The sequence below is a fragment of the Verticillium dahliae genome, genomic scaffold, assembly GCF_000150675.1.
Source record: "Verticillium dahliae VdLs.17 supercont1.7 genomic scaffold, whole genome shotgun sequence".
NCBI lineage: Eukaryota > Fungi > Ascomycota > Sordariomycetes > Glomerellales > Plectosphaerellaceae > Verticillium > Verticillium dahliae.
The window spans coordinates 485,315-509,581 of record NW_009276917.1 but is presented as its reverse complement, the minus strand read 5'-3'; the positions used below and the strand labels follow the sequence as shown (position 1 = coordinate 509,581).

Genomic DNA, 24,267 nt, shown 5'->3' with positions numbered 1-24,267 from the left:
ACCGGCGTACCCGTCAAGAGCTCTCTTCCCGAACGTCGTCGATAACCTCCTTCACAATGGCGACCGCCGACTCGAAAGCAAAGCTTTCCGTGACCGTCGACCGTGCGACACCGTACTACTTCGACCTCGGCCTCCTCCAGGCCACGGACCCCAACCCCTTCAAGATCACCTCGTCCAACATTGAGGAAGACCTTGCCAGCATTGCCCGCGATGGCGCCCAGGGTGCGACGGCCCTCCTACCAACAGATAACCCGTAGTGTCCACAAGACTAACATGAACCCAGTCATCATCAACCAGCTCATGACCGCCTGCCCCATCACGGCCACCCCCGAAGGCGTCCTCCTGACCCTGCCCCCGCCCTCGACCCCTCTGCCCCGCGAGCTGCCCGTTCCCAAGGCCAAGGAGCCGACAAAGTGGGAGCGCTTCGCCGCCAAGCGCGGCATCAAGCCCAAGACGCGCGAGCAGCGCCGCAACCTCGCCTTCGACGAGGACACGGGCGAGTGGGCGCGCAAGTGGGGATACAAGGGCCTCAACAAGAAGGGCGAGAACGACTGGCTCGTCGAGGTCGACCCGGCCGCCGAGGCCCAGCGCAAGGCCGGCACCGAGATCCGCGGCGACGGCCGGCGCGAGAGGAAGGAGAAGGTCAGGAGGAACGAGCGGAAGCAGAGGAAGAACGCGCGCGAGTCGATGCAGGCGGGGAAGAAATAGGTCGTGGTCGCTGCTCGGCAGAGAGAAAGGGCCGTTGCCGTTCTCGAAAGGGCGCTTGCCTGATAGGAGGGTGCCAGCGAATGGGCGCATGTAGGCGGCGGCATGGGATGGATGGCATTGCGGTGTTTCGGCGTTGGGACGGGAAGAATGTACCCCGGTTTTTCATCCTTCAAAGGCTTGCTCTGATACCAGCAAAAATCATCTTGTCCATCTACATCTCAGTCCGTGTCAGCGTGCCGAGGCATCTTTTGCAGCCAATGTGATCAAGTAGATCATGTCACTGGTAGCCAACAAGTCAACGAAAGACGACAATCGGCTCATCTCGATTCATCCACCACCAGGAGGGAGGCTCGGATAGTTGCCCCCATGCCGCCATTATCCCGTCCACCAGCTTCCGAAGCAACTCCTCATGCTGTATTATACATAAATCCATCAGCAGACCGCCCAACCTCATGTTGCATGCGCTCGCTCTTTTCGTGCCACCCAATATCACGCATTGTATAGCATTCTCCAAATGCACACCGCTCCTCTGTTATCCGCGCGCCTTTGCCAAACATGAAGAAACATCGCTAAACTCTCGTGACAAAACGCAGTTCTAAGAAACACGCACGACCAAGAGACCAGAAGGGAGGATACAGAAATCACAAAGCCAGCACTGCGTGAGAACACATAGTCAAGCGCCTCGTCGAGGAGTTCGGATAGGCCAAGACAATGGTGGACGACGCTACAGCCAAATCTTGGGCAGAAGATACACCTCTGATGCGGGTGAGCTAAGCACGTATTGCCTGAATCGTCGTAGCCATCAGGAATAAAGAGGCCAGGCGTCGTGTCGTCGTTGGGTTCGTGCTGAGCCATGTACGTGCAATGCCGCCCGGGTATTGTAGTAGAAAATCGGACAAGAAAACAGACGGGTATCCAGGGGATGGAGGGACTCAGAAACCGAGGGGTGAAAGTGGCTTGATGGGCGACAGTGGCCGAAGATCTCCTGAGCCCCTTGGTGCGTCTTGGTCGCTATTAATGGTGAGCGTTGTCGACATGGTCAAGTTGGACGCGACGCTTCCATTAGAGCCATGCGAGTCGGAGAGTGGTAGGGCCTTCTTCTTCAGCCGCGTCTTGGGTTGTTGTTCCTGGCCCTGACTTGATTGTTTACTGCTGTCTGACGACGAGGCGGCCCGGTCGACCGCACGCTCGTCGTTGGTTGCCGGGAGCTGCTCGTCGGGGACAGGTTTGCGTGACTCGGAGACACCCCGTGGAGGGGGTTGGTTCAGTAGTAGATACTCCTCTTCGATGTATTTCGCCTCAGCCTTGCAGCCTCTCCAGCACTCGCGCCAATCGCAAACCAAGAAGCGGAAGCAGAATGCGTCAATCTTCATGCACGGCTGAAAGCAAATACACAAGTTGCGGAAGTCCATTTTGTTCTTGTCCGAATGTGCGAGCAAGAGGCTGAGATGACAGGTGATGGCGAAGAGCAGGTAATAGTTGAAGGGTGAGAGGTTGGAGAGTTCGTCGATCAGCAACTGAGGAACCTTGTCGGAACCAGCGCACTCTTTGGCAACCCTCTCCTGAGCGGCCTTGGGGAAGAGCTCATCGGGAAGCTCGCGCAACCAGGCCTTGAGCATGGAGCCGATAATGTTGATGTCGTACAGATCGTCCTGCTCAAACAAATTGACATCCAGTTCTAGACGCCAGTTAGTTTCGATTCCGCAGGAGGATCGCAGTTAGACAAACCTTCATCAAATCTCCTTTGCCACTTCTTGATTTGAGGCCCGCTGCCCGGAACTCGGTAGAGACCTTCCACATCGCAGCCCTTGTAGTTGAGGTAGTCAATCGCGCGCCACGGAAACGCTGGCATCCAGAACTCGGTCTTATCCCTAGAATCCTCCAGCTTTCGTGATATGCGTGTCCTCCGGGTCTGTTCCACTAAAGGGAGGTTGATGACCTTCAAAACATAGTGTTCGTCATCAATGATGGGCTCCCGCTCTGTGGTGCTCCCACTGCGCATGCTCTTGCCGAAAAGTCCTTTGCTGATCATGTCTGCGGCTTTGAGGTTCCTCAGCCCACCAAAGAAGCTTCCATTGTCGCGAACAGAAGGTGAGGCGTGTTGTCGCGATGGTTCTCTGTCACGCTGGTTCTCTTTGTTGCTCTGGTCTCGTTGTGGTAGAGGCGGAGCACGGTCTTCTGACCTGTTTCTTGCGGCAGAGTTCATCTTGTTCGTGCTGTTGCTGCTGAATGACCTATCGGCCCCCTGCGGTCGCGCCATGAGGCCTGGACTATTGTTGCCTAGAGGTGCCCTCGTGGACTCTATAGCCTGGACTGGAGAGTGAATCGTCTGGCGGTACTCTTTGGGACTGGGAGTAGGAAGCTCGCTGTCACGGGCTGATTTGGTCCGTCCCAGTAAACCAAATGGTTTGGGTTTGTTCTTCTTAGACAGATGACTTTGGGAGGCGCTGGTGGTGTATTCTCCCGTGGAGGAATGAGTCAGGTTGGATTGAGGGAGCTGAGAGGTGGAAGACTGCTGAACAGAACGTTCCGGAAGAGAGGTGTCTGTCACGCAGAATGTACACAGTTAGCGGGTGCGCGCAAAGAAGGAACCGTGACAAGCGGAACGAGACGCCGGGGCAAGTGACCTGGCGATGGGACCCGCGCCGTGCCTGGCGCATGCACAGTCGCATTGGAGAGGGGTTTCAGCACAACCAAGGAACGCGCACGCGCGCGTGCAATTGCCCATACCTGAAAGCTTTGCAGACTTGCTGCTGGGGACGGAGGTGTCAGTGCCTCGCGATGCGATCTCGCTCCGCGACTCGGAGCGTCTGTGCTGATGCTGTAGTTGTTGCGACGGCGGCTGCTGCTGCTGCTGCTGCTGCTGCTGAGTGGATTGTTTCTGGGTCGGTTTGGACGACTTTGTCAAATTGAAGAAGAAGCCGCTCTTGGAGGGGCGACCCTGATCGCGGGGCTGGGATGGCTGGGTGGTGTTGGACTCGTGTCGAGGGGCAGGGCGAGGATTTGGCCGCGTGGGAGTCTCGGCAGGCTGATGCAACGCAGAGGTGATCGGGGGGTAGTTTTGGGCTTCTTCGTCGTCGTCGTCGTCAAAGTCTTCGAGGGCGCGCGAATGAGCGTGGGAGGCGGAAGCATTGAGAGAAGCCGAGTCGGGTTTCTTGGGCGAGAATCTACTGAATGGGGAACGTGGTGTTCTGGGGGACGAGCGGTGGGAATCTGCGCTCGGGAGAGAGACGACTTGGAGGGTTTCAGCGGAGCGCGGGTGGTGCTCGTCCTCGGGCAGGGCGGAGTGACCCGACAGCGTCAGCGGCTGCGGTACGGGTTTGCGTGCCATTTTGGCTGGTGCCTATCTGCCTCGCCCTACTGGGAGTGCTCTGCCGTGGTACGCTGTTTTATGCAGCGCTTTGCTTTCCTCGTTTTGCTTTGCCTGGCGGTGGTGGAGTTGGTATGAACTGTCTGGACTGGGACAGGCAACTGGGCGCTGCTGGTGATTGAGGTACAGGCTTCCCACAACCTGCAGTTCGATACAAAGAGGTGCCGGTGGTTGTGTGTGTGTGTGTGTGTGAGTGTGTGTGTATGTGTGTGTCAAGGTCCTGGTCAGGCAGGTGAGGTCCAGGTCCAGGTCCAAGGCTTGAGGTCCGAGATTCGTATGGAAGGGTTAGGCCTGAATCGTAGGGGCGCCGCAGGAGGGGGTTAGGTGATGTCTCGAATTGGGCGCGCGCTGCGCTGGGACGTGTAATGGTGAATCCGTCTGTCGGGCTCGGAAGAGAATCCAGGGGTGGTCCGGTGTTAGGATACCAAGGCAGACTGGGAGAGGGGTGTAGCCATGAGAGCAACAATAATGCAAGAAAATTGATATCGGCCAGAGGACGAGTCAAGTCAAATTGGGGGTTGAGGTCCAGAAGCCAGGTATAGGGAATCGAAAAGATGATGTAGCCAGCGGTCCCCAAGCCAAGACAACGACTGACCTGGCAGAAACAGGCGGGAATGGCGTGGCTTGCCAGATTGCTGCCGGGGCCAACGAAGAATGCCGCGAGGGAGCAAAGTGTCGGGCACTGAGGTAGGTGCTTCTGTTCAAGGTGTTGTGCAGGGTCCTCGAAGGAGAGCAGCAGAAAGTGAGAGGGCCAGGGCCGGGACCAGGGCGGGTCAGGTTCAGGGTCAGGGTCAGGGAGACACGAGACAACCCGCTGGATGATGGGCCAAGGAAAGACAGGTCACGTCGAAGAACAGGCTGGCGCGGAGGGATAGATAGCGATCCAAGATGAGCCTGGAGAAGCGCCAGGTGGAGTTCGAGGCAGGCGTATGGTTTCTTGTTGTAGGTAGTCGATGATAGTGCGCAGGGCAGCGGGTGCGAATGAAGTGCGCAAATGCGATACGGTTGAATGATTGTGTCTGGCTGGGCTCCATCTAGGCCATGGGGACTGCGAGGAAATACCGAGTCTCCTTTGCTCAGAGATGTGCGAAGCTGTGGGTACACATGGTGTGTTCAGAGATCGAGGATCTTTTGGTACTTTGTCTCCTACGTTTTGACTCCTTGATGCCTGGGAGTGTGGACTCTTCCTAGGTGCTTGGCAATATGGCAAGTAACAAGGAGATTCGACGGGTGGTCAAAGGCTGCTGATTGTTCTGTCTAAACAAACTTTCTTTGTTGGTGACGAGGCCGCCATGTAGGTACCTATCTACCTAGGCACCTACCTAAGGCACCTACCTACCTACCTTACCTCGGTACGTAGGTAATAAGGCAGGTAGAAGCATCCAGACGATGCTTCTCTCTGTTGAGCCTGCGAGCGCAGGCGGCCGCAGGAGCTGGAGGGGCAACGACGAGTGAGAGGTGCACACAAGAACGAGGGAAGATGAGGGGGAAAGCGCCTGGGATTCGCACAGGCACCGGCCGAAGCGCAGGCTCTGTCACAGGTACAAGCACAAACACTTGTCACAGGCACATGGCCCGCATCACGACCACTGAGGAATTCTGAAACACCACACCAAAGCTGCACCGCTTTCAGGGGTTGCCTTAGTGCGCGTGCTAAACGCCGCGCCACAATCGAACCCACTCGTCCACTGTAACAGGAACAGCACTGGCACTCCACTTCTGTGCCAGATGCCCACCGCTCTCCCCTCTCGTGTGTCTCGCGTTCACATGTCCTCGACGACGCCGACGACGATGCACGATGGAGGCAGACAAGGCAGGGTGGGGTTCCTCGAGTGGACTCGGTGGGCTCGCTATCAGGAAGCCAAGACGGTGGTGATCCTGATTCACAGAGAAAGATCTGGGGTAAGCGGTGTTTGACTCGCCTCAGTATTGTCACCCAGCATTGTGGAATTAACTAAAGCAAGTCCATTACGAGTCTTCATCTCGCCAGAAGTCCCAGAGCCCAAGCCCATGAGCCAGGTGCTGGTAGAAGCGTCGCTGAGGTTAAGGTCAGCCCACAGGAAGTGCCGATCATGCCATCCACGAGGTCACAGCAGCCCTCGCCCGCCGAGAGTCGTACTGTACACTTCTGAAAAGTTCTTGTTGGATTGGCTCCTGTTGCCAAATCAGCATGACGACGACTGCCAAACAGCCTCGTTGACGTGTCTCCCGTTACCCAGGTACCTTAGATATGGGCTCTGCCAGATAATGATCCGACCACGACCGGTTTCCCCTTCATCACAAACCACTTGTGTCATGACGAGCTCCCAATTCAAGCGTGGCGACCTGCGGCATCGGAACCTGGACAGCACAAAAAGTTACCCGTTCTGAGAACTGGAGCCAGACTTCCGAAGTACCACAAGCCCCGTGACAACCTCACCCAGCCGGAAAAACAAATGATCAAAAAGGCTGCACATGCACAGCATTTGTTCGGCATTGATTCAAGCCACTTACAGTAAAAGGCTGAAGGCACCGTGAGAGCTTATGCAAGCACTGCTCCGCTGGGTGCAACTGAATGTAACCCAATGGCCAGCCTATCTCATGTCCTCTAATCCGAAGCGAAGATCCCCCAAACTCCAACCATTGACTTCTGACCAGGCCAGGTGTGGCGCCTCTGCCGTATTCACCATCGGGTCTACTCCGCCCGCCGTATTATTTCGCTCCTGTCCCAGTCTCCGGAAAGGCAGGGTACCTTCGTCTCGTCTCCCACACAGACTTGAATACTTCCGATGACGCTACTCCAAGAGAGGTCTAGTCCAGGAACGTGGCCTGGTGCCTCAATCTTGAAACTCTCGTTCGAGCCGCTTGCTGTTGCCGGGAAGGCGCGGCGGCAGTAGCCTTCGGGCAGGATGACAGTTCTGTCCCTACCTAAATGACCCATACCGATCGCGATGAGATGTTGCAGCTGGGCTCGCATCAACGTGGCTGGTGGGAAGGGAAGCAACTGTGATACCCGCAATTCCGATCTTCAAGGCCAATCTGCCGGGCGGTGTTCAATGACGAGAATTAAGCTTGCGGGAGGGATTGGAAACAGGATTGAGCCTAGGCGGGCCAAGCCATATGACTCGTCCCGTGTGCGTCTCTGGTGCTCTTCGCTGGCTTATTAGCCCGTGCTCCCCACCAGAGCGCCGTACAAGGTAGAGGTACAGTAAACCCTAGCGCCCCTCACCTCGGATCACCTGGCTCACATCGACCCTGCCAAATCCACCGCTGAATGCTCTAACATGCCATTCGGGGTTCTAGATGCGTTGCACACGTCACGAAAAGGCCGCAAATATCATCTGGATCTTCCTCATATTTACCGCCCGAGCACTACCTACCACTGAACTACTAGAAACAGGAGATGCACAGCGCGGCAGCCACCTCATCAGCCTCATGCGCCTTGGAAATGGAGCAGTGCCAACGCCGTCACATCGCGGGAGATCCATCTCCACGCGCGCATTCGCCCCTCCCCCTCCCCCTTAGATTCTCGCCGCTAGGTGCCTGCACCCAGAGTCAGATCAGGCCGAAGAAACCAACAGGAATCCCTCCTCGTAACCCCTCAATCCATTGCTCCTTCGTGGTGGATCATGCCGAAGGACGCCAAATTTTGTGACATATCATGTCGGTTCCCATAGATCGTCCATCAAATAGGCTCTCGACACGATGGGTAATAAGCAAACGAGGTCGAGACGCGCTGGGCACATACGTGTAGAGTGTTCTAGATCACTACAACCCTGCACAGGCCATCGATATGGGTCTATTTGCGCTCATGCGGTTTGCCTCTCCCCTCCCATCATTGTTTATCCCGGGGCTCCACGGGCTATCCGCCACGAGGATGTGAAATCAATGTTGTTTGACCGACAATTCAGCGACTGGATGTGTGTCATCTTATCGACGTCTTCGGTGTGATACTACACATCGGTGAACATCAACTGAACCCGTCGAGCTGGGCATGTCAGTCAGCCAGTATTGTAACTGGTCAAATGAACAGGTAGCGATACTTGCCAGCGAGTCGCCGGCGACCACATCAATGATGGTCTTGCTGCCAATTCTCCTATTCGTTTCTCCTCAAATCTACCAATGAAATGGACTCAAACACTTGACCACCAGAAACATGTCTGGTGCCTTGGAAATATGTGTCGTCAGCGCTTCTCAGCTTGCCAACTCTTCATGGTCAGGACTTGAGGCCAAAGCTCATCTTGGTTATGTCCGTTACGTGTCCATACATTTTGTCGTCGCTTCTCAACTAAACAGCAATATCTGCCGCTGCAAAATCTAGCACCTGGCAGGGCGTTTATATGGTCGCTGAGGGTCGAGTCTTGAGACTCGACTCGAGGGTCAAGCGTGGGCATCTCACAAGTTTAGCGATCAGAAAAATATTTGTACATCATCTCTCATTAGCATTACATCTACATCGTAGCTAGATCGTGGACGTGACTCGTGACAGGGCCCGTCGACCGCATACTGCGAAGGGTCTACTTGCTAACGCCGCCGCCGCAAGGACCGGAGTGGGTGTGCTCGTGGGCGCCCTCACGCTTGGTGAACTGGGCACGATCCGCAGCCCAGCGCCTCTGGTTCATGTCGACAGGGCCGAGGGACTCAAAGCTGAGGGCGTACTTGGCGACAGAGTTGGCAATGCTCTTGGTGTTAAGCAGGTAGGCCTCCTTGTTCAGGTTGTCTACGGTGTCTCCGGCCTTGTGGTAGTTGACATCGTACGCAACGCCAGCCTCACCGCCGAAGAGACGCTGTTCCTCCTCGGTCTTGGGGACCTCGGCACCGGTGAAGAGACCTCCGGAGGGGATGCCGTTCTCGATGAAAGCGGCGTAATCAGAGCGGCCGCTGAACTCGGAAGGCACGTGAGCGGCTCCGTTGGCCTCGTAGAACTCCTCAAAGTCCTTCTCGATAACATCAGAGCCAGCGGGGCCGGTCAGGCCGAAGGCGCCGCCATCTCCATCGTAGATGCCGTAGACGTAGTTGGGCGAAGCAATCTGTCGAGCGAATATTAGCAGACGGTACTTGGTCATCGAGCACATGTGTTGCGTACCATGTCGAAGTTGAGGTAGGCCCTCATCTTAGCGAGCTCAGTGTCAGAGCTGTTGAGTTGCTTGACGTAGTAGTACGAGCCAAGCTTGCCGTACTCCTCAGCACCCCACCACGCAAAGCGCACAGCGTTCTTGACCTTGAAGTGGGACAGGGCGACGGCAACGTTCAGGACACCGATGGAACCGGAGCCATCATCGCTGTAGTACTGTTAGCTCCCGTTTGGCAAAGTACATGTATATGCAAAGAGAACTCACTTGATACCGGGACCGGCAACAACAGAGTCGGAATGGCCACCGAGGACGAGGACATTGTCATGGTCACCGCCCTTGGTCTCGGCAATGACGTTGTAGTTGACGCGGTTCTCGACAATGGCGTCAACATCAAAGTCAACTTCAACTTCGCCAGCCTCGAGCTTAGCAAGCAGCGGGACACTATCCTCCTGGCTGATGCCAACGGTGGGGACATATTCCAGGAAAGGCGCGCCAAGGGTGGCAGAGAGCCCACCAGGCACGTTGTTGTAGATGATCAGGCCAATGGCACCGGCGGCCTTGGCGTTCTGCGACTTGAGACCAAAGGCGCAGGTGCCGCGAGACAGAAGGACGATGCGGCCCTTGGTCTCGGCGGGGAAGTCGCTGACAGCGCAGCCAAGGCCGGGGACGTGGAACAGGGGGCCCTTCTCAGAGCCGCCGGGGGTGTAGGTCATGATGCTGCTCTCGATCTTGGCACCGTCGACGGTCAGGGTGGACGTGCCGGTGGCGAAGATCTCGGAGAAGGGCTGCTTGACGACGTCGTAGTAGTCGAGCTTGGTGAGGGTCTCGTACAGGTAGTCGACGGTGGCGTTGTGGCCGCCACTGCCAAAGGCACGGTTGCCGCCATGCGCGTCGGCCTGGTCCTGGAGCGCCTGGGAGCCGGCCATGAGGTCCTCGATCTTAACCAGCTCCTGCAGGGCTTCGCTCGAGACATACGGCTTGCACTTGGCCGCGCTGGCAAGCGCGGGCAGGGCCAGGGCCAGAGATGCGGTAGAGGTCCTCATCTTGAATCAAGGGAGCAAATCAGACTGCGACGGTCGGAGGAGAGTGAAGGGCGGAGCAGGTGACGGGAGGTGAAGGCGCAATCGATCGACATTCCGAATTTGCGGGCGCGTCGCCATTTTGTACCTACATGCCAGAAAGCTTCTCCTCTCAGAAAGGAAGGCTGGCGGAAGGCAAAGACATGGCTTGGGGAGCGGAAGCTGCAGAAGGTCGGCCAGGCATGCGGTAGCAATGCGGAGGGTCAAAACTGGGGTCGATAGCGTCGAGGCGAGCATCCTAATGCGGCAGTTGTGAGACTCGTGTCGAGCATCATCAAGTCAACAAATCGCCTCACCAACTGGAGCTGCCTCTTCAAGCATGCGCCGGCGGGTTCTCCGTGGGTTTGCCATGGGTTTGCCATGGGATCGCCTGTCGCTTCTAAGCAATTGACCCGCGCCGGCATGCGACCCTACCCGTGCCCTTCAGAGGCCCTAGCATGATAACGGCAGGTAGTACTTAGCTTTGGTGTGGCTGGACAGGGCCATGCAGGCGCTATCGGCGTATCGAGCGAACTGCACAGCACTGGAGCCTGCAGGGCAGGCGCTACCGTCCACTCATCGCCCCCCCTCTTGCTGCTCATTGCTGCTCACTCGGCACCCGGCGGCCGGTTACCCCAGCCTTGAGGCTTGGCAACCGCGCTGCATTACCTAAGGGGTGGCTTATCTCCATTTGGTCTTTCTAGAAGCACCGCAGCGCTTGACGTCGTGTCTTGCCCAACGCCCGTCCAAAGCCTGCCCGCCGACTCATTTCATCGTCGATCATCTCACGACAACCCAGCTCATCAAACCCCGGTCGCACGCACCGGATTTCGCTGCTTCCCCACCCTGTACGCAACACAAACACACACACACACACACACACACACACACACCCAAAGCCATGGCTGCAACCGTCGGCAGCCTGCCGGAAGAGCTTAAGCTTGTCACTGCCGCGCACGTCAGATACATCCAGAGCCTTGACACCAAGAAGGACGAATACGACTACTGGCTGACCGAGCACTTGCGGTTGAATGGCGTGTACTGGGGTCTAACGGCCCTTCATCTCCTCGGCCACCCCGAGGCCTTACCGCGCAGCGATACCATTGACTTTGTCTTATCATGCCAGCACCCTAGTGGGGGCTTTGGTGCAGCCCCCGGGCATGATGCGCATATGCTCTCTACAGTCAGTGCTGTTCAGATTCTCGTCATGCTTGATGCCGTAGACGAGCTGGAATCTCGAGCCAAGGGGAAGGCTCAGGTCGGCAAGTGTGAGTGACCCCGATTGTTGACCTACAACCAACCGCAGGCTGATCATCCTGAGCAGTCATCGCAGACCTGCAGAACCGAACAACAGGCACCTTTGCTGGCGACGAGTGGGGCGAGGAAGACACACGTTTCCTTTACGGCGCTCTGAATGCATTGTCACTCCTAGGTCTCCTGGACCTCGTCGATGTCGGCAAAGCAGTGGAACACATTGTAGCCTGTGCCAACTTTGATGGTGGCTATGGCGTCAGCCCAGGGGCTGAGTCGCACTCCGGCCAAATTCTCACGTGTGTAGCTGCACTTGCCATTGCCAAGCGGCTGGATGCTATCGACGTCGACAAGCTCGGCCGTTGGCTGAGCGAGCGTCAAGTGGAATGCGGCGGTCTCAACGGCAGGCCCGAGAAGAAGGAAGACGTTTGTTACAGTTGGTGGGTCCTAAGTAGTCTTGCTATCATCGGACGGACGCACTGGATCGATAGCGACAAGCTCACGGCCTTTATTCTCCAGGCGCAGGATCCCGAGTTGGGTGGTATCGCTGACCGACCAGGAGATATGGTGGACGTATGGCATACCGTCTTTGGCATTGCTGGGTTGAGTTTGCTGAAGTACCCGGGGCTCGAGGCCGTGGATCCTGTCTACTGTATGCCGAAAGCGACCATTGAACGAGTTCTGGGTAAGCAGTAGAACCCAATGTCAACTTGTTCAGACCCGGAACGGCCGCCCTTCTCTGATCACCGCTGCACGTCCTTGAACCACCTCGCACTAGACGCATGGGAACCCGTCCATGACCCAAGGTCTTGGGCCTGGCAGTGGGGTTCGGAGGATGCATCAGATTAAGTGTGTTACCGTTCCTGCAGACTCCCTACCCGTCGTTGCATCCGGATCTCTTGGCGTCTGCAAGTGCCTGACGACGTGGTCAGATGTCAATTGGTGGGCTCAGTAGATTTGGGAATCTGCGCCGAGCCTCACGACCACACTCGACCTGCGAGGCTGAGCGTCGTTGCTCTTTCCCATTCCCGTCCCTCCGACACCGCCCTCCCGCGCACTCGGATGGCTCCGCCCCCCAACGATGGCTTACCTAAAAGCTTTTGAGTATGCCGTCAAAGCCACAGTATTTTCTCGACCGAGGACAGAGAAGACGCCTTTCTAGGTAAGGTAGTTACCAGCGTAAGCTCCTTCCCTCCTTCCCTCCTTTGCGACTTTGATGCTGCTGTGCAAGTCAAGTCCCTCATGACGCTCTACCACGATAGGACAGTGGATCGACCCTGCCCGTTTTCCTGATTCTAGAGTGATTGACCTGCACCATGACTGCTCAGCGATGACGTCGACCCTGCACACCGGTCTTACTACGTCTTGTGGTCTAAATCTGTACCTCCTTCCTCTGTTGCATATGCCTACCTACATGAGGACATTGCAAGCACGTCAGCTTAAAACGCATCACAGGACGGTCATTCCTTCAGCAGTGACAAGCCCACGCTGATTGCCGTGAATTTCAGCAGCGAACTGACGCTCGAACTAGGCCAAAGGACACATTCTGTATACAGATGTGGTTCTCGTGCACCTGGTTATACATCCGTCCCCTGACAATTGTCTTGATAGACACGCACTTGTGACTGCCTTGTCTTGGTGCCCACAACGGCCCCACTTCGGCCCCGCTTTCGGAGGAGATGGCAAGCCCCGGGATCTCGGTCTTGATACTGGAACAAAGACAGGCAGGTGCGCGAAAGCTTTCTGTCGACAAACTTCGAAATCGACTACATTTTTTCACGACTTGTGAAGTCAAGGATACCGACTGTCATCCGAAGCCAGAGCTCATCGGCCCATACCGTACCTCAACTTGTATCTACCAGTTAGAAGCACGGATACTGCCTCACCGGCTGGTATGTTGGCTGTTTCTCTCCCCCCTCTAGACTATCAGCACACCTTTCCTTCGCAGGGCCTCCTTGATTCATGGTCTTCTTTGATGGCGTGTCCTTCATCGAGATGGGTGGCGAACCAGTCCCAGAGGACCCGTTTCTCCGTGGCGAAATATGTCTACCATGTTCACACTTAGTCCTTGGGGCGAGCACGTTTCCAGTCTGTGTACAGCGCCATCTTGTTTTCCCTCACTCATGTCTTCATCAAATGGATATAAGCCACATGAGCCACATTGTTTAGCGTGCCAAAATTTTCGGCGAACCCGGCGTGTCTCGACATGACAGCCCCGTCCACACGCCACCCCCGCATTGATCCCATCGTGCCTGCGATACAATCCCATACCCAAGAACCACTTTCCTCAATGATCTTCTACTAATCATTCTGCTCAGGCAGTTTCTGTCCAAGAAAACATCACGGTCTCGCCAGCAAGGCTCGAGCAGTCATCACAGCTACTCTTGTCCCTCCCTGACCGCCCCAGCATCGAGCGTAGAGCTCAGATCGACGCAGCTATGTACTCCGAAGTCTGTCCACTGTACGATGCCATTGGGGAAGGCTCAATGCACCAACGAGGCGCCCTTGGGCACGATGCAGGTAAGCTGCTTCGTTCAACCGGTCGTTCCTCCCCGTATGATCCTCGTGGTCGCTCCTGAAGCGTTCGTTAGTCAAAGCAAGTCATTATGTTCAATCCCCATCTTGTTGTTAAACCTTGTCTGCTCATCCTCTTGACCATGTTTCCAATCATTCGCCTTTCACTCTCTCTTGATCGAGTTTCGACCCATCACTCGCTTCTCTTGCTCTTTGCTGTCAGAACCTGCTTCTCTCATGTGATCCTTCTCTTGTATCTGAGAATACAGGCCCCTGTCTCTGGCCTTATCCCAGCATAAAGCTCTTGGCTTTGGAGGCTATCATCACCATTCATTTGTACGGTTGTTCGTATCTTTGTACTAAAGACTGTTCAGAATATGGATCCACAGTTGACCTCATCAACAACAAGCCAAAATGTGTCCATCGACTTTCACCCCAAACCGCCCAGCCATGATGGCTACCATCCGCTGGAAGACCCGCAACTTCACGCCGCGAATTTCAGCCTGGGCCTATCTGAATGCCCTTCAGAGACACCACATGACTTCTTTTCTCTTTCAGGTGCTCCGCTTCCAGAGGTGCCTCCGGTAGCATCCCCAGTGGTAGCCGTGCGCCTTCCACTCCAAGCGGGTAACGTAAACGCAAGGATTCACGATCACGCCAACAAGAACAACAGTAACGGTAGCACTCCCCTCAAGACCACTTCTGCTGTTATTTCCAAGACGCGCAACAAAGCCAACTTTCCTTTGGTGTGCTACCTTTGCGACAACGAACCCAAATACTCCGACGTTTCCCATCTTCTCACCCATCTTCTGTCTCGTGGTCACGCCAGAGCTAAGGGCAACATCGAAGTCAGATCCCACATCCCGGGGGACGTCGAAGCTGCTCAGAAATTCGCAGCCTTTCAAAAGTGGCAGGACGACAACGGAATTGGGGCTTTGCTGAGTGAACGTTTCCTGGACAAGAACAACAAGAAGAAGGAGAAGGACCGCGTCGAGGCAGCCAAGCGCAAACGCTTCCTTGAACAGCAGCGTACAGTAAGTCAACACCCCACCTCAATCGTAGCCTCTTCGGACCAAGTCTTTATTTGAATACCCCGGATCTGTGGCCTTCATACTGCCGTTCCTTCCACAATCTCTTGACCCCGGTTTTCACTGACGATTTATAGTCTTCGAAAAAGCGCAAGAACCTGTTCTTGCCACACATTCCGACAGAACTCATGGACGACTTCAATATCACGCCCAATAGCGTCAACCAGGACTTCGATGGCCTGAATCCCACGGAAAGTCTCGACCGAAATGTGACTCCAGGCTTCCTGGCGGCCCAAGATCTTACCTACCTGGGTCCCGTCTACAGCGATTACGATAACTCTCGCGTTTCTGACTATGTAGACAGAAGCGATATGGTTTCAGAGTACGCATCTGACAATGATGACAATGTACGCAGGGTTCCGGAGCTCAAGGGTCAGTATTGGCCTGGCATGCATCTGTTCGATTCCGCAACCGAAGAGGGCAAGAAGAAGCGGAACCAGCGCAAGGATGATTCCGTGATTCAGCGCATGCGAATCGGCTCGGATGCTATTAACCCAACAGAGATGGTTACCGATATGATGATGAACTTTGGACGCTATCGCCACATTGACGAAGACCCTTCCGACGACGAGGTCAGTCCGGTACGTTGAGTGTTCCCATAGTTTTCATGGCCGACCCCGGCCCCTCCAGATGCCAGCTAATCACGGACTTCAGCTCAAGGGCTCTGCGTCTAAAAAGAAAACATTCACCCACAAGCCTTCAGTTGTCTCTGAGCACATCCTCAAACGAAGATCCAAGGCTCTCGCTACCATGGGTGGACGCCTCTCTACGCCTACCAAATCGACCCCACGCAAGAGTACCCCCCGCAAAAGCACCCCGAGGAAGTACACACCTCGAAAGCAAGCTGCCGTGAAGACCCCAAGCAAGAAGCCCAGCAAAGCTCGTGGTCAGGCTACTAATAAAGCAGTCGCTGATAAAGAGCGGACCGGAGAGCGGCGCCCAAAGCGTGGTAGCGCTACGCGAGCCAAGTCAAGGATTGCTGCACAGGCGGAGCAGGCAGAACATGACATGTTTGATGATCGCGATTCAATCGACCAGGAGTTTGAGATTGATTCACCTGATGAGACCCCGATCAAGGCCAAATTCAAGAAGGAACCTGCTCGACGCACCACCCGCAACGACTCCCTACATTCTTCTTATAAGCACTCTGCCCCGTCCACCGTCGAATCGACCACTGTCAGCACTAAGAACGAGCATGGTGTTTACCAGGATGACGGAGCAAACTTGCCTGGTGCGCTTTCCTGCTTTGCTCCTGTACTCAGAGGCTAAAATAGTGCAGGAAATTCTACGTCTGGCGTGGCGGGCAGGCTTTCCAGCGACTCTAGGCCGGGTGATACCGTCGTCTATAACTCGCATCTTGACTTGGTATGTTGAATTTTCTTGAATTCTTTTGGAGTTTGACGTGGTTTGAATGTTCCTCTTCACCCTTATCGGAGCGCCAAGAATGGGATTCGTTTTTGTCCTCATCTTCGGTGGGGAAAACTGCGTTTGGTTTATGCGAAGAGAAAAATAGACAAATCATTGACTGAATGAACACTCAGGGTATTCTACAGCCCCAACAGCCCCAACAGCCCCAGCAGCCTCAGCAGCAACCCCAAGGAATAGTGCCTCCTCAGTTTTTTGCCCATGGCATGCATAGTCACTGGGCACCAACTCCAGTCTTCAACGGCTTTGAGCCTCAAGTCATTCCTGGACATGGCATGATTCAACCTCGAGATTTCTACCAAGGTTATCAGCACCAGTCACTTCCGCAAAGCGGCCATAACCAGAGCTCCTTCTATCACCCCCACCCCCACCAGCAAAGCTATGCCTATCCCGATCCGATGTTTCATGACGACATGTTTCAAGACCGCTCTGGTTCTGTCAGATCTCCGCAAGTCATAACATGGAACACGGCCAACACCAACACTAATGAGAACACCAACATCTACGGAGGACAACCCTGGTCCGTGATCAGCGCCGCAGAGCGTGGATATACCTCCCACCAGAATACCGGATGGGTTGACGCTGGTCATGCTCCAGCATCTGGTAGTGCGAGTGTTCCTCCCGGAGGCAACCTGAACGCCAGTGTAAGCGCGATGCCGACAAGCGGCCCAGAACCTTTAGCTGCAAGCCCTGTGACCGCAGTTATCAAGCTCGACCCTGCACAGGAATCTACCGATGGCCAGTCCTATCACTTTGACGATGCCATGGAAGCCATGGGACACTGACGGAGAAGGAGTGCTAACGAAGGGTAGATCACTACGCTTCTTGAGTCGAAGACGTGGGCGGTTCACCGTAATCCCACAAAGTTACAGGAATTACATTCGCGCACATGGACGACGCATTGATGAGGACTGTCACAGGTTAGTCCGATGCTGCGGCGTCCAGAATTTCTGAGCCTTTCCGACGACTTACACTGGCTTACAGTATCAGATTTCGTACAAGGTCGGCGCGAGCCACATTCTAGTCCCGATACACATTTCATTCACAAAAAACTGTCTGCGATGTCTCGCAGGCCGAAGTCTTTGGTTGTTCCAGAAAAGTCTCTCAGTGCAACGGTATCAGCTGGTCGCTGCCACGAAGTGCCCGATACTATGGTCTCCTTCGGCAGCCGACCGCCGTACAGGAAGAGCAGTGCATCCCGACGGGGTTGGTGGGAGAAATGTGTATGGGGCAGAGGAATCATCGTTCTTTGGACGACTCGTACGGACTGAAAGACAGGAACTGACGACAGCTGGAAGCGAGGCGTTGACACAGTTATCGCCGGCATTCGGCATCTGCAAAGGCCGACAGTCTATAGCTTACATTCTCCAAAAACGATACGATTTTGCTTCGATGATGCGACGTGACTGGATTTGATGCAACAATATGAATTCAGGGCTTGCTTTACAGTTGTTCAATGCTCGAGATTAGGTGGTCCAGCTGATCAGCAGCGTCCACCTCATTGCCCGTCGTAAACAAATCAGACAAGAGACGACCAGCTCCCTGCAATCTGCGTATGCGCATATCTCTCTCCAGCTCGCGCGACTTGCGTGCGGCCACGTTGATGACCTTGCGGGGGATCCGCGCCAGACGCGCGACGTTCAGGCCATATGACCTGTGCGCAACGCCCTCAGCCACCTCGTAAAGGAACGTAATCTCCTCATCCGCAGCGGCGGCGGCGTCAACATCGTCATCGCCTTCACCATCAGCGCCGGCCTCGTTGTCGGGCGCCTCTCGCCCATCGGGCCTGGTGGCGGTGAACCGCATGTGCACATTCCGAATGGGTCCCTCGCCGGTGGGATCCGCCATGCGCGCGAGGTTCTGGTAATGGGTGATGAAGAGCGTCGGGCACCGGAGGTTATGGGCGACGTGGTGGAGGACGGCGTGGGCGATGGCGGCGCCGTCGTGGGTGGATGTGCCGCGGCCGAGCTCGTCGAGGAGGACGAGGGAGCGCGGGGTCGCGGCGCGCAGGACGCGTGAGGTCTCGGAGAGCTCGAGGGCAAAGGTGGACTCGCCGGCGAAGAGGTTGTCGCGGGCGCCCATGCGGGCATGGATGGCGTCGAGAGGCGCGAGAGTCAGGGCTTCGGCGGGGACGTAGGAGCCGATCTGGGCTAGGAGAGCGAGGAGCGCGAGTGCGCGGACGAAGGAGGACTTGCCTCCCATGTTGGGACCGGTGATGAGGTAGGCTAGAGGGGTCGGGGAGGCGAGGGCGGCGGTGAAGGGGATGTAGCCGTTGGGTAACGTGTGATCTGCGACAGGGTGGCGACCTGCGGTGACGGAGATTTGCGGCGGAGCCGAAGAGGGGAGGAAAGTGGGCTTGGTGTAGCCAGGAAGACGGGCTACCCGCGCAAGAGACATGAGGCAGTCAAGCGTGGCCAGAGACGCGACGGCATCCCGGAGAGGCTGGTAGGCGTCGTGGGCTAAATCGTGGAGGAGGGCGGCGAAGGCGGCATCGCAAGCCGAAGCGAGAGCTTCACGATTCTGATCGCGGGCTGCCAGCAGGCGGACTGCTTCAGGGGTGTGGAAGCGGGAGAGTTTCTTGGTGCCGGAAATCTTGGCCCATGAAGCCGGCACGTTCTTGAGATCGGTGTTGAGTACCTCAATAAGGTATTCGATACCGGCGACTGTGACGTAGTCGACGGGTTTCTTCCGGCCGAGCTTAGCGGCGGCATCGCGGCGATGCTCGTCAAGTTCCTGCTCGACAGCCACGATGCCCATTTTGAAGTCCTGAATGTCATCGTTCTGCTCGGCTTCACGGAAAAAGTTGTACTTGTCATCTTTGCGAGCAGCCTCGGGGTTGATCTTGTCAAGATAGGAGATGATAGTGTCGAGGATGTGAGGAAGGGAGAGAAGCGCATTTGTGATGAGAGGAGAGGCAAACCCGATATCAGAAGCCGTCTTGATGGTCGCGTACTGGGTCGCAATACGCTGCAGGGACTGCAGTACAGCAAGGAGTTCGGGGCGACTACACTTTGCGTAGTACATGCGGATGAGGCTGCGCTCGAGGTCTGTCTTTATACCAACCAGAAGTGCCTCGAGCTTGTCAACCTGTGGGGTGCCCTGGCCATTGGCGATTTCTTCAACAGCGGCGACACGTTCCGCCAGCTGACTATCGTCAAGCAAAGGGCGGCCAACCCACTTCCGCAATAGTCGCTGCCCAAAGCGAGTAGAAGTCTTGTCGAGGGCCCAGAAAAGGCTACCGTGTTCGGTGTGGTCGGTTGAATTACGATATACCTCAAGGCTCTCGAGGGTTGAGCCGTTGATCAGCATGTGCTGGCGGGTTGTAAAGCTCTGAAAGTATTTGGTCAGATCGAAGATATGCTCAAGACCATACTCCTTTAGATGCGTGATCATTGCAGACAGACAGATAGTCACGGCCTCAGGCAAATGTAGGACCTTGTCGAGTAACAGTACTGCTGTCCCATTATCAGCCGACTCCGCTGCCGTATCCTTCATCTTGTCGGCGTAAAACTGAGTGACGTGGGTGTATGCCTCGGCGGCCATCGTTTTCGATCGCGGGACTCGCTCAACGCGGCTCCGATCGCCAAAAACATTGGTACTGCTGCCGGACAGGTGGCGGATCATCTTGTCTGTGCCCTTGGTGAGGTCCCCTACAATGACGAACTCGCAGGGGGAAATGTGCAGCAGGCGGGTCTCGATCTCACTACGCATGAATCCGTCTTCAAAGTTGTCGTAGATGATGTCTCCCGTCGCCGGCTGGACTGCCACGATGCCCACATCGACCTTCTCGTCTGTGCCTTGACCTTTGGAAGGCGTCTCGGTAATGCAGAGAAGATAGCCAGCGGCCGGGGCGCCATTTTCCCCTTGCGCATCGAGCTCTCCGTTCTCATCAATGTATGTGCCTTTCGTGTAGACATTGGTCAGCTTGCGCACGAAAGGCGCATTCCGGTTGTCGCCTGCCTTTTTCAAGGCAGCTGTCTCGATTTGCCGCACGACGCCAACCTTGTGACCAGCGGCGACAAGCCTCTTGGCGTGCACGGGCAGCCGGTGAACGGGGATGCTGGCAGACGCGAAACGGTCGAGATGTGACTCGGAAGGATGCTCGTCGTAGCGGAACTTGCCAGGTATGCAGACAATGCTCAGCTCGCGGGCGGCAATCCGCGCATCCTCGCCAAAGAAACGAAACTTGTAGCCAACCTCAACGATGAGTACTGTGTCCATGTGTTTGCGCTTGATGTCGAGGAACTGCATCTCCATGGGCGTGAGCTTCTTGTTCGCACGAGCACCACCCTTTTTCGCGCCCTTGGGTGGCGGTGGTGCCTCTTCCTCATCGCCGTCTTCCCCGTCTTCATCTTCTGCGCCCTGTGCAGCCTCTTCAACGGCAGGACCCCGGCGACGCAGCATGCTGTCTGGGTGGCCGAGTTTCTTGACGAAACGTTTGTGAAGATCTTCTTTCCGTCTTCTGGCCGTTTCTGCGTCTTCTTCTTCTTCATCATCTTCTTCAAGCGGCACTGCAGCGTCAGAAGACGGTTCCACGCAGAGAAAGCGCTCTGTCCGCGACGACGGTTTCGGCGCAGATGGCCGGACCTTGGACCCAAGAGGCGACGATGGTGCAGGGGCTACTTCCCCTTCGGCCTCTTCCGAGATATCGGCCTTTCTCCTCTTCAAAGTCCTATTAGATCCATTGTTGACTCGGTCGGCGTCCTCCTCTAGCGGCCTCTTCCGGGAAGTCTCGACTGGTTTGGTCTTGTTGGTTTCGGCTCGTGATGGCGACGGCGATTGCGTCGTCGGCTTCTGTGAAGCAGCCACGGGGCTGCTGGCAGGCCTAGGCTGAAAGAAGCTTGTGAGGGACTTCTGCTTCTTCTCGGCTGGCGCCATGATTGGATTCGGGAGCTGACTGGCGGGGATGGAGTTGAAGGGGCTCAGCCTGCGCGGATCGGGGAATGTGGTGATGTCAAAATCGAGTCGCGTCTCGGGGTCATGGACGCGTTGAGAGGTTCCAGGGTCTGTCTCCTGGGGTACGAAGGTACTTTCTGTGCACGGACCATTGTGACTTCTCGGACCGTGTACGTACCTCACAACCGTGTTTCCTGCTTGCCTCCATCTACCTATCTCCATGACGATGCATTGTGCTGCTTCGTTTGTGGGCTCATGCTCACCCGGATTATCTCAGTCGTTTTGAACCAATATGAACTGCCTTATGTCTATTACTTGATCACCACTGTTCACCTCACCCATGTTCCATAGTACAACCATGGAAGCTCCAACGCTGACCGTCAGGCGAGCTTGGTCTACCAAGTAGATCCTAATGACGCTCGCGGTGATTCGGCCATGCATCACAGCGATCGCAATCTTGACGTGGCGGTCTTTCCCCGCGGCACTTGATTCATCGCCATCTTGAGAGCAGACTGCCGGCCGTACAGCTTGTCACGCTCGTACAACAGAGGCGCCTCTCCGTCGACCATGAAATTTCCGATGGACTCAGTGCCGCGACTAAGCAGCATGCGCGGCGCCCTAAAATCGATCAGTATCAGATGATGTTTTCGACGAGGGGTCTTTCTGTGCCAGACGGCCTCGGCCGCCTGGTCATCCGTACTGGGGCCAGCAAAAGGCTGTTGGCCTTGGCTGAGGAGTGCTCTCCTCAGTTATGTTGGCGGCATCAGTCAGGGAGCCGGTCTACCTGGTATGTCATCTTCGATGAAAGCAACACCTGCAGCATACGGCAGTCAGCATATTCTCCAATAACGCAGCTCTCGCACGCAATACTGACATGCTCGCATTCAGCTTGGTCTCACGATATGGCGACCATATTCCCGGTCTTCTCTATTGGTTGCCCCTAGTATCGCCCAAGTCAACATTGTCTTCCACTTGCTCCGTGGGCTTTTCTCTGCTTCATCCATAAATTCTTCAGCTCATACAAAGCAATCAGACGAACCCCGCCCCTTTCCATACTGGGTCCACGGGACAAGCATACCTCTCAAGTTACACATGGCTGAAACGGAGGCTGACTAGGCTCGGCATCTTGCAAACACACCGTCTTGTGGAAGTTGGTCGCGATCATGTTTTCAGTACGGACCACACAACCAAAATGCAACGGGTCGTGTTCATCTCACACACATGTTTTCATGTCCTTCACCAGCACCTGTGAGCCTCAGAGCTAGGAACGGCCTCATTGAATATGTATCAGCCAAGACGGTACACCGCCTCCTCGTTCCGCCTTTCCTTCTAACCCTACATCCCCTCTGCATACTCTTACAAGCGACCAATCTTGATGAATCGTCGACCTAGTCTCTGATGTCCGGTTCACAGAGCCAAAAGCTGAAACGGCATCAATTATTGCTGCATGCAGCCACTGCAAACACCATTGGTTCGGGCCAGCTTGGTACTATATTGGCCCCTGGATAGCTATGCAGCACGGCAAACCCATCCGTGTAGTGCCGTTAACAAAACACATCACAACAGTAACGGCCCTTTGCTCGAAAGGCTGCTTTGCTGTCAAATAAGCCAGTCAGCGACCTTCGTAAGCACTCTTTATGGGCAACGTTGCCGTGCAGATTATCTTGCAATGTATGCACTCTGCCTTTCAGCTTTGGTTGAAACGGCCCAATGAAGGTACAGTCGCATTGTTACTAGTTCGCGGGAGCCTACCTGAACGCGACACGACGCGAGGCTACCAGGTGCATGAGAGGCAACTGTTTGCGGGGAAGCACTCAGACGGTATCGTAGAGCGTAAGACGGCGGGAAGTCCTTCCAGTTCCAGGGAGACGAACAGTCGTAATTCTAGGGATGCAAGAGGATATAAAAGGGGCAGCGCTTTGTGTTCCGCTGTCAGCACGATCAAACTAGCCCTCGATCCTAGGCCGCAGACACCCCAATAAAACGACTCTCATCAGTTTACCATGCGCATTTCTGACTCTATCCTCTCTATCCTTCTCCTTGTTACCTCGGCCTCCGCCTCCGCCAATCCGGAGCCGGAAGCCGACCCTCTGCCCCTCCCCGAGCCCGCTGCCGACGCGGATGCCGGATCGGCCCCGGCTCCCGGCACGTCTCTCTTCCAGCGCGCCATTCCCGAGCTCCTCGCCACTCGCCTCGACGCGTTCATTGCCGAGGACGACCTGGATAGCGAAGGACAGGCGCCGGCCCTCGAGAAGCGCGCCTGCAAGTACAACGGCTGCAAGTGCAACTCGCGCGGCAAGCAGTTCCGGTCGTGCGGCAACTGCGTGTGGACGGACAATGGCGCGTGGGTCATCAAGAAGAAGAGGGTCAAGAGCCACATCTACGAATGTGCGCCCGACGGCGGATGCTGCGACTACGGCCCTGCCAAGGACTGCGGGAAGAGCACGGCGAGGTGCTACGTCAAGGGTTGAAGGAGACAGATGGGAGAACCCGGATGGATGTCGTGTAGGGATCCTGTAAGTTTGGACTGAAGCTCCGCCGTTCAGGCTTCGATATCCATGAGGGCTTCAATACCCATGTCCATTTCGGGAAATTCCTGATGAGGCTGTAAACGTGAATTTTCTCATGCCCACCATGAAACCTTGCCGGCAAGGCCGCTGTACGCGAGTCGGAATAACCCTATGATACTGGAAGGAAGTGTGCTTCCTGCGGCTGGAACATCTTGGAGACATCTTCTCTTTGACTGAAGATGACGACCACCATATCACTTCATCACGCCTGGGTGCCACAGCATATGACCGCCGTTGACGACGTGTGTGCCTTGCTCTCTGCCGCTGAGATGACATACCCGTATCTCATCAACACAGACAAGACTGTGTTCACATCTTGCTGGCTGGCCGTCT

At 55.8% G+C, this 24,267-nt stretch overlaps 9 protein-coding genes across 9 annotated transcripts; 6 read left to right on the top strand and 3 right to left on the bottom strand.

The window, feature by feature from the left end:
• Positions 1-12: 12 nt before the first annotated feature.
• VDAG_04236 (uncharacterized protein) lies at positions 13-708 on the top strand (the record flags this gene model as incomplete). Its single annotated transcript, XM_009650683.1, has 2 exons — positions 13-222; positions 284-708. Exons 1-2 carry the CDS (start codon positions 57-59, stop codon positions 706-708), a joined length of 591 nt encoding a protein of 196 aa, XP_009648978.1. The 5' UTR covers positions 13-56.
• Positions 709-895: 187 nt separating this feature from the next.
• On the bottom strand, positions 896-4,074 carry VDAG_04235 (uncharacterized protein). Its single transcript, XM_009650682.1, has 3 exons — positions 3,439-4,074; positions 2,437-3,252; positions 896-2,386 (listed from the first exon to the last, which is right to left on the bottom strand). Exons 1-3 carry the CDS (start codon positions 4,037-4,039, stop codon positions 1,641-1,643), a joined length of 2,163 nt encoding a protein of 720 aa, XP_009648977.1. The 5' UTR covers positions 4,040-4,074; the 3' UTR covers positions 896-1,640.
• A 1,763-nt stretch (positions 4,075-5,837) lies between these two features.
• On the top strand, positions 5,838-6,354 carry VDAG_04234 (uncharacterized protein). Its single transcript, XM_009650681.1, has 2 exons — positions 5,838-5,980; positions 6,043-6,354. The coding sequence occupies exons 1-2, from the start codon at positions 5,846-5,848 to the stop codon at positions 6,208-6,210; spliced, it is 303 nt and encodes a 100-aa protein (XP_009648976.1). The 5' UTR covers positions 5,838-5,845; the 3' UTR covers positions 6,211-6,354.
• Positions 6,355-8,574: 2,220 nt separating this feature from the next.
• Positions 8,575-10,175, bottom strand: VDAG_04233 (aminopeptidase Y; the record flags this gene model as incomplete). The annotated part of the gene is made up of 3 exons (XM_009650680.1): positions 8,575-9,087; positions 9,144-9,339; positions 9,397-10,175. 3 exons carry the CDS (start codon positions 10,173-10,175, stop codon positions 8,575-8,577), a joined length of 1,488 nt encoding a protein of 495 aa, XP_009648975.1.
• Positions 10,176-11,091: 916 nt separating this feature from the next.
• VDAG_04232 (type-2 proteins geranylgeranyltransferase subunit beta) lies at positions 11,092-12,167 on the top strand (the record flags this gene model as incomplete). Its single annotated transcript, XM_009650679.1, has 2 exons — positions 11,092-11,458; positions 11,515-12,167. The coding sequence occupies 2 exons, from the start codon at positions 11,092-11,094 to the stop codon at positions 12,135-12,137; spliced, it is 990 nt and encodes a 329-aa protein (XP_009648974.1). The 3' UTR covers positions 12,138-12,167.
• A 2,238-nt stretch (positions 12,168-14,405) lies between these two features.
• Positions 14,406-16,312, top strand: VDAG_04231 (uncharacterized protein; the record flags this gene model as incomplete). Its single annotated transcript, XM_009650678.1, has 4 exons — positions 14,406-14,530; positions 14,629-14,989; positions 15,121-15,624; positions 15,698-16,312. 4 exons carry the CDS (start codon positions 14,406-14,408, stop codon positions 16,310-16,312), a joined length of 1,605 nt encoding a protein of 534 aa, XP_009648973.1.
• A 260-nt stretch (positions 16,313-16,572) lies between these two features.
• Positions 16,573-17,253, top strand: VDAG_04230 (uncharacterized protein; the record flags this gene model as incomplete). The annotated part of the gene is made up of 1 exon (XM_009650677.1): positions 16,573-17,253. One exon carries the CDS (start codon positions 16,573-16,575, stop codon positions 17,251-17,253), a length of 681 nt encoding a protein of 226 aa, XP_009648972.1.
• Positions 17,254-17,911: 658 nt separating this feature from the next.
• VDAG_04229 (DNA mismatch repair protein Msh3) lies at positions 17,912-21,346 on the bottom strand (the record flags this gene model as incomplete). Its single annotated transcript, XM_009650676.1, has 1 exon — positions 17,912-21,346. The coding sequence occupies one exon, from the start codon at positions 21,344-21,346 to the stop codon at positions 17,912-17,914; it is 3,435 nt and encodes a 1,144-aa protein (XP_009648971.1).
• A 2,021-nt stretch (positions 21,347-23,367) lies between these two features.
• VDAG_04228 (uncharacterized protein) lies at positions 23,368-23,835 on the top strand (the record flags this gene model as incomplete). The annotated part of the gene is made up of 1 exon (XM_009650675.1): positions 23,368-23,835. The coding sequence occupies one exon, from the start codon at positions 23,368-23,370 to the stop codon at positions 23,833-23,835; it is 468 nt and encodes a 155-aa protein (XP_009648970.1).
• Positions 23,836-24,267: the final 432 nt, after the last annotated feature.